This window comes from Cnephaeus nilssonii (assembly GCF_951640355.1).
Source record: "Cnephaeus nilssonii genome assembly, chromosome: 13".
Taxonomy (NCBI): Eukaryota; Metazoa; Chordata; class Mammalia; order Chiroptera; family Vespertilionidae; genus Cnephaeus; species Cnephaeus nilssonii.
The window spans coordinates 80,625,938-80,634,650 of record NC_137084.1 but is presented as its reverse complement, the minus strand read 5'-3'; the positions used below and the strand labels follow the sequence as shown (position 1 = coordinate 80,634,650).

Below are 8,713 nucleotides of genomic sequence, written 5' to 3'. Positions count from 1 at the left end.
TTTTTCTTTATTGATTAAAGTCTTACATATGTGTCCTTAGGCATTCTTATTTTATTATTTATTTTGCTAACAGGCCGTTCTTTAACTGTGATGCGGCTCACTGGACGATGCGCACCCCTGCTCATCAGGTCACACAAGTGACAGAAACGGGACAGTCGCAGCTATAGACTTGTCCAGAGGCGAGGCGGGAGGAAGGAAAGTGACGCGCCTCTCTGGTCCTCACCCACCTAGTAACTGGAATGCGTGTTTGGCCTGGTTTCCCGCCCGCGAACACGCAAGTCCTCGTTTCCCCATCCCCGTTTGCTGGCAATGAGATCGTGGCTTTGCGCGAGGAAGGCATTTCTCTGAAGCGGCCCCCAGGCCCCGCCTTGGCTGTGGGTGCCTCAGTGCTGCAGCCACTCCTGCCGCCCAGGGGCCAGGCTGTATTTTGGAGATGACACCTTGTTTTAAGGGAAGCTGGGCGGCTGCTGACTGGGGGAGCGGCCACGGCAGGGTCATTTTAGGGAGTCCAGAGGCGCGGCTTTGGGGTCCGGCTGGAAGCACCCCGACTCGGGACCGCTGCCGCGGCGGGAACCGGGGCAGCGTGGAGCCGGCGGGGAGCAGCGCCCACGCGGGAAGGTCGAGCTCGAGGGTGAGGTCACCGTTGCCATGACTCCGGGCAGTGACGCGCGTCGGCACGTGACCAGCGGTTGCCATGGCGCCGGGCCCCGGCGGCGCGGGCGCCCCGCCCCGGAGTGACGTCAGCGCGCCCCCCTCCTCCCGCCCCCCGCCCCCTCCCCGCGGCGCCCCGCGGCCCCGGAGGTTTCAGTGCACAAGATGGCGGCGGCGGCGGCGAGCGGAGCCGGCGGGGCTTCGGGGGCCGCGGCCGGGGGGGCCGGGCCGGCGGGCCGCCTGCTGCCTCTGCCGGCGCCGGGACCCCCGGCCGCCCCCGCTGCTGTGCCTCCGGCAGCGGGCTCGCCGCTACCCCCGGCCCCGGCCTCCCGCGGGCCGGCGCCCGCCCGCATCGGCTACTACGAGATCGACCGCACCATCGGCAAGGGCAACTTCGCGGTGGTGAAGCGGGCCACGCACCTCCTCACCAAGGCCAAGGTAGCGGCGCGGCGCGCGAGCGCGGGGCGGGAGGGACGCGAGCCGGGCCGGGGTCGGCGGCGGAGGTTCGGGGGCCGGGGGCGCCGGGCGGGGATCCTGAGGGGCCGCGGGAGTGGGGAGCGGGCGAGGGGCTGCGGGACCCGGACGCGGTGCGGGCCTGGTGCCGGGACCGGGCGCCGCGGCAGGAGGGGGGTCCCGCGCGGACTGAGGGAGGCGGACGCTCGGAACGAGGTCGGAACTCTGACGCCCCACGAGCCGAGCCGAGGAGACTCTGGAACCAGCGGGTGGGAACCCCGAGGGGACGAGGCAGGGGCGTGGGAGACGGGGACCCGGGCGGCCCGGCGCGTCTTAGGGCGCGTGTGGGTTCCGGGGGGCAGGGGCGAGCTGGCCCCTTATGACAGGTCTCAGTCCGCAGAGGTGGCGGGAGGGGGAGCCTTGAGGACAGACGAGACCATTGGAGGAACCGAGGAAGGAAATGGGGAAACACTGGGGAGAAATTACTTGCTTTTCTGCAGGAATGGGCTCGGGGACAGGGGCGGCAGGGACCGGGGTCAGGCACTTGGGGAGCTGGGCTGCTGGCTGGTGTGGCTCCCGGCGGCCGGGAGGCGGCGAGGGCCCGCTGGTTCCCGGGGACCTGCGGAGTGCAGTGATGAAATTCAAGGTCAGGGAGGCAGCCACATGTGTGTACATATACATTCTTACCTGGGAAGTTCCCTTTTTGAGGAAATATGGGTAGCACTTTCCCGTAGCCTCCTTCTTTGGGAGGATTGGAATCTAAGGCATCAGGCCCAATCGTTTGGTTTCAGTGGGACCCACAAAGCCCATTTGTACTCCAAATTTTTCCTTTGTGCATTCTCTCACTTGAATGAACACTTTCAGTGGAGTCATGCCCCGCATTCAACACGCAGTTTGTTCCCTCGGCCTGACTAGGAAGAACCCCACAGCTGCTGCTGCTGCTTCCCACAAAAGCCACATCAGTGCCCCTGCCCCAGCCCGCGCGGCTGCCATCCATCACCTACCCGGCAGTCGCTTGTCTTCGGAGGCCATCTCTCCTGCTCACTTACCGCCGGACCTGCTTTTCCCCGTGTTTCTGTCCTAGGTTATAAGGGGTTGGCAGGGTGGGTGCCTATGGACAATTCATTGGTCAGTTTCACTTCTCTGGGGAGGGGGTGCCCTTCAGCCTTTTTGCCAGTTTTTATCAGAGGCCCTCAAGTCTGCGGGTCTGAGCTGCGGGAGATCAAGTCCACGGTTCCCCATGTTACCCTGCTGCCCTCTAACCCTGACGGGGAGTAGGCTGAGCGAAGACTCTGGTGCATCTCCACCTCCCCCCCACCCCAATGTTTCCAGTTCTGCTTACCGTTAGCCAAGCCAAACTTATGTTTACAAACAACGCTAGTTGTTGGAGCCTTGTTCCTTGTTTTGTTATTTCCTTTTTGCTCCCCCCTCCCCCTCAAGTAATCACATGCACTCCTGTGATTATTTTGCTTTGATCTTTAGGGGAAGGACTCTATGAACTTAATTGGTTACCTGGCTTATGGTATCTATGCCTTAAAGAATTTTATATCTCCCAGACCTTGAATACACCAAAATACTGATAAAAAAATTTCAGACAGAGTTGAATGTTTTTGGAAATGTAATTGCAAACAGTTTATTCTTGGTGTTATATATAAAAGAGACATTTCTGTCTTCGGTAGTCAGCAAAACCAGTGGCTAATTATGGCTGGTCTGCCCACTTTCTAATTTTCCTGTGTGTGTGTCTCTTAGTTTCCTCTGAGGCCTTGGTGTCCTTTAGGACTGCAGCATTTTAAGCAGTGGCTTGTTTATAAACGGTGTCACTGTTTATGTTGGTTTTAACTTTGATCATTTGTGGTGTGGAGTTATGCAATTCCTTTGTATGGAAATTTTCAAAATCTTGAATGAGACAAATGGATGGCATGGACAGTGAGTTCAATGAGTTGCATGTGTGATGGGACCACACCAGCACTCATTTGGGTTTCTGTAGCAGTGTGCAATTTCCTACTTACAGTACAGTTACAAGCACCCTATCTTTTGTTGCTTAAATTACCCTGAGGACGTGAGTGAAGTTTAATTCACAAGGAGTTGTCATGTGCTCTGGGTGAACGAAGAGCATATTTTGGCCTGCTCCAGGTTTAATCTGAATCCACTTTGGAAGGGTTTCTCAGATGCTGACAGCTTAGATGTGCTTAACAGCTGTTGACATACAGTATGAAGGCCTATTGAGGCCATGGCTTGGTTATATAACGCAAGGAAGGTGCCTGCGCTACTAGCAGTTGCAGAAGCTGCCTTTTCAGTTCCTCAGGTAGGTTTTTCTTCCCAGGCACGGCAGCGTTTATCTTACTCCTGTGGCCAGGTTGCTTGGAACAAAAAGAGCTCTCCCCCCATCTCTTTCCAGAATGTATTATTTTTTTGTTTCTTCTTTTAGAGGTATGTGATTTCTTCTTTCTGCTTTTATTCCTATAGGTCTGGGTTTTTCTAGTAACCATATATAACAATCATACTCAGGTAATTCCGATGACATTTGTGTTGGCTGAAGGAGGGTAGGTAGTAGGTGTTTCTGAACATCAAAGAAATATTTATGGTCACCTTTTCTTATATGTACTTCCCTTTCCAAGGACTGAGAGGCTAAAGTAAACTTCATTTATTGACTAAGCTACAACACTCTCTGTCCAATAAGTGGTGAGGCTTGGCCCTTTCCTGATTCTGTTAACTCTCAAACCCCCTAGAGGGGATGAATAAAATCAGTTGAGAAAGGGAAATATTTTCCTCTTTGGTTGTTGGTGATTTTTGCGGCACTGCGTCCGTGAGCTCAGTGTTCATGTGGGCAGCACTGCAGAGCTGAGCGCGTCACTGCAGAACAGTTAGCAGGAGGAGCGCGCGTCTCTGACACACTCTGGTCAGCAGCTTCCCCGGCTGTCTTTGTCCTATAGCGCTGACTTCCTTTTTTTTTTGGAGGAGCCTTAGTCTGAAATTCTTTGGCTCTATCCTTTTGGTAGGATACTCTGAAGTATTAAAGAGCTTTAAAATAAAGATTTTCTGTTCTCAATTGCTTATAGTCTGTTGTCTGTGCCTAATTATACTTTCACTGATTGGATGAATAAAAACAAAGAGTAGATGTATTTTGTATATATATTTTAAAGTATCCATGACCATGACTATTGGTCAAAAAGCCATTGGTCAAATACTTAAAAAAAATGTTTTTTATTGATTTCAGAGAGGAAAGGAGAGGGAGAGAGAGATAGAAACATCAATGATGAGAGTGAATCATTGATTGGCTGCCTCCTACATACCCCCCCCCCCCCCCTACTGAGGATCCACTCCCGCATCCCTGTCACGTGCCTTGACTGGCAATCGAACTGTGACCTCCCAGTTCATGGGTCAATGCTCAACTACTGAGCCATGCCGGCTGGGCCAATACTTAAAAAAACACACAAACCCTCACCCAAAGATAATGGGTTTTTAAACTGATTTTGAGAGAGAGATATATATCAATTTGTTGCCTTTTGTACTTACCCTAACTGGGGATTAAACCGGCAACCAAGGTATGTGCCCTGACCAGGAATCAAACCTGCATCCTTTTGGTGTACAGGATGATGCTTCAACCAAGTGAGCCAGCTGGCCAGGGCTCAAATACTTTTAATGTGTATTTCAACAGATGCATATCACTTGCCCATTACTGGTTTGTGGTAAGAGCGTGAGCTTTGGATAAGGCTGCCTGGGTTTGGACCCTCTGCTGTTTAATAGTTGGGTGATCTTGGGTAAATTATTTAACTTCTCTGTGTTTAGATGCTCTCATCTGTAAAGTGAGATGACAATAATACTTACCTCCCAAGTTTGGGTATTATGAAGATTAAATAATATATGTGAAGCTCTTAGAATAGTACTTGGCACATAGTAGGCATATATCAGCATCAGAATCATCATCAGATGCTATAATAACAAAGGTGAATAAGACATAGTTCCCCTTTTTGACCTTTCACCCCTTTGGAACAGTTCATAAATGTACAAGCCATTCATTTTGTTTGGGTAGATGCCATCCTGATGATATTTGCTTTCAGGTTATGTCAGGGGCCACTTTGACAGAGTTGGGTTAGACTCCTGTGGATTATTGGCTAATTTCATGAAATTGGGATTTAAAATAATTTTCCATTAGTTAAACTTTTTACATCGTTATGAGACTTGTCTATTGAAAACTGTGACTGATGCTGGCTTTTATTTGGGCTGCTTTGAATCTTCTGTGTGTTTGTGTTACTACTGTTTGTCACATTGGAACAGAGTTTGAGAGCAGTCTTTTCTCCAGAGATTACCTTAAATTTGGTGGAGAATGTGAATTATTCTTAAAGAACACATTTGCATTTGGGTACTACTTAGAAGTCCAAGGTCAGGATTCTTTACTTTAGATAACACACAGAGAAAACATGTTGCTGCATGACCCCATTCTACATATTGACCAGCCAGGACACATCTGCGGACTGCATGGTTTAGTGCGAACTCCTTTCCACGAGGAGAAAAACTCAGTGGGCTAATAGTTTTATAGCTGCTGCTAAGTAAGACTTTCATGAAGCACATGAGATGCTGTTTGTGCTCATCAGAAGACTGGAAGCAAGACTCAGTGGTAAAAAGAAAAGTGAATTATGTCAAAAAGAAATTGAAAGCAAGGTTTACATTACATTTGAGGGGATAGATCCACCCCTAGATAACACAGAAATGCCTACTGAAAGATGACTAACTTCACTTTGATACATATGATACTTCATTTGTGATGGGGTTGCTGACTTTGTTGAAACTTTGTGAAGAGCTAAGATTGATTTGGACTAGTCTGTCTAGATTCAGAATACCGCATTCCACCTTCAGCATCAGAGCTGTTTATTTAGCACTTTGGCTTTGGTGCCAGCTCCCTAGAAAGTCATAGATCTGGGCAAGCCAGAGGTGCCCAGACTGGTTGTTTCTGTGCCAGAAGTGCTGTTTTCATTTTCCAGGCATCAGTCTGGCTGATGTTTTCAAGTTCACAGCACAAAAGAGAACAAAGTGGATTCTTCGAAAAGAAAAAGAAATTCTCTCTTTACCAGAGCCTCTGTAATTCTAAAAACACTTAAAACATCTCTGCACAGACATGGAATCTTTCTCTTACCTATTCATTCATTCAGTGTATATTTATTGAATCCACATTTTGTTCAGATTCTATCCTGGACGCTCTTGTTTGTACACTGATAAACAAGAGAGATAAAAAGCTCTTGCCTTCTTGGAGCTTCCTTTCTAATGGGAGGAGACAGATAAGAAACATGTAAAAAAATAACTTCATATAGTGATGAGTACTATGAAGAAAATAAATGGGCTAGAGCAGGGGTCCTCAAACTTTTTAAACAGGGGGCCAGTTCACTGTCCCTCAGACCGTTGGAGGGCCGGACTATAGTTTAAAAAAAAACTATGAACAAATTCCTATGCACACTGCACATATCTTATTTTGAAGTAAAAAAACAAAACGGCAAAAACACCCGCATGTGGCCCGCGGGCCGTAGTTTGAGGACGCCTGGGCTAGAGTGTGTCTGGGGAAGGATGCTGCTTCAGATAGAGGGGTCGGGAAGGCCTTTCCAATATGATGATATTTGAACTGACACCTGAATGAGCATCAGTCTGGGAAGATTTGGAAGACATGCTTGGTTACATCAATGCAGAAGGAATGGCAATTGCAAAGGTCTTGGGGTAGAAAGCTTGGCTTTTTCAAAAATTAGACCCAAAGTCATGGAACAAGGGGGAGGATGGTAAGGGATGAAGTCAGAAAGGTAGACAGGGACCAGATAATATAGGTTGATAGTCCATTTTATGGAATTGGGCATGAAACAGAGCATTGACGTCAACAGATATCGAAGCAGGAGCACTGACATCATCTGATTTATGTTTTTAAAAATTCATGCTGGTTATTTTATGGTTAAGGGTAAGAAAGTTTTTTCTATGCGTTTCTTAGATGGAGGAGGTGTTCAATTTTAACAACTTACATTCTTCCACACATTAAGAGAATATAATACGTTTTGACATAAACATGATCAACCAACAAATATTTGTTGATTTTTGGACACATAAAAGATCTTAGCGATCTTCTATTCCAGTGCTTTCTTTTCCAGAATCTAGAAAGATGGACTTAATGGAGTTTAGAATCTCAGGCCTTTAGGGGCTATTAAAGTAGTTTAGACCAATTACCCATTAGATTCATGACTCCCTTTGGTATCTTCCCTCCTCCCTCCATTTACCAAGAATCCTATAGCTAGTTAGTGCGGGAGCTAGAATTAGAGTTCAGGCATTCCAGTTTCTAGTTAACTGCTCTGACTCCTCCAGTCATAGAAAACACTGTCCTTGCCTTTAAGCACTTGATTTTTTTTTTTATTAGAGAAACAAGACATACCTACTAATTAAAGTCTAAGATATCCTTTCTATAAATCCAAATTCCAAAAGTGAGATGTCATGATTAGAGGAACATCTTCCAAATAGGAGGAAGAATATATACCAACACTGTATTTCAACTGTCCTTGGGCATTGTTTCACTCTGTCACTCCTGCCACTTACCAGCAGTCCTCCATGGATCCATTACTTTGCCATTGTTTTGCCTTTAATTCTCTACTCAGATACCCTTGGTGCCCCCTTGACATGACTAAGGTATCAAAAAGCCTTTCAAAATACTAAGGAAGTAAAAGGGAAGGAACAGAGAAGGCAGTGACCATAAGCACAGTCTGCCTTGTATCGTTCTCCTTTGCCACTGAATCTCGCTCACTCCCAGGGAAGGGGAGTCAATCTGCTTTGCTCTTGGACTGGTCTGTCTTTGAATGTACCTGTCTTAGATGGACCCCTCACTTTCCAGATTATTACTGGTTTCCAGGGGATGGTGCCGTCTTTTAACTCATTAAGAGAACTGGTCACCAAGATACATACCTTGATGACACAGGTGAAGACCAAGAGAACCTCTTACCTAGAGCTTTTCTTCTGTGGTTCTAGTTTTCGGTCTAAGAGCTACACCTGTTTCCCCAGTGCATGACCTCACCCTTCAGGTGAGACCCTGAGAGCCCTTCTAATAGTGAGTAGCTGGTTCCTTTCAGCACAATACATAATACAGGCCAGTTATACTGTCCTGTGGATGACCGAAAATTATATACATTCTTGTGGGTTTTTGTCCTAACATAATAAATACTTGTTAAAGTAAGTGGCCAAGGCAATGTCTTTGAGAAGCCTCAACTTTTGGCCAGTTATCTTAAACTATATTTAGGTTTTGATTAGGAAGTTCTGAGAAATTACCAAATTTCTGCCACATGTCAGCTCCAGTACCAGCAGTATGTTTTACTTCTCATTGCTTCCTCCAAAAGAATTGAATCTGAAAATTTAGGTTAGCTAACCATACATTTTGAGGCTGAAATTTTTGAAGAAGAAATTTTTCATTCATTCCACCCAACCAACTAACCAACCATCCATCCATCTGATTAACTATTGAAAAAACATTTATTAAAAACTAGGAATTGATGTATGGCACAAAATTCAAAAAGTGCAGATTTGTATATAGTGAAATTAAGTCTGCCTGCCACCCTAAGACCTCAACCATACAGTTTTTAGTTGTTTTTTT

At 47.2% G+C, this 8,713-nt stretch overlaps 1 protein-coding gene across 2 annotated transcripts in view; it reads left to right on the top strand.

Moving 5' to 3' along the window:
• Positions 1-816: 816 nt before the first annotated feature.
• The window catches only part of SIK3 (SIK family kinase 3), a gene marked incomplete at its 5' end in the record, with an annotated part of 279,640 nt that continues 271,743 nt past the window's right edge, over positions 817-8,713 (top strand). For both annotated transcript variants that reach the window (XM_079788490.1, XM_079788489.1), the window contains one exon: positions 817-1,089. In XM_079788490.1, coding sequence (XP_079644616.1) covers positions 817-1,089 — 273 coding nt within the window. The remainder of the gene's footprint in view (positions 1,090-8,713) is intronic.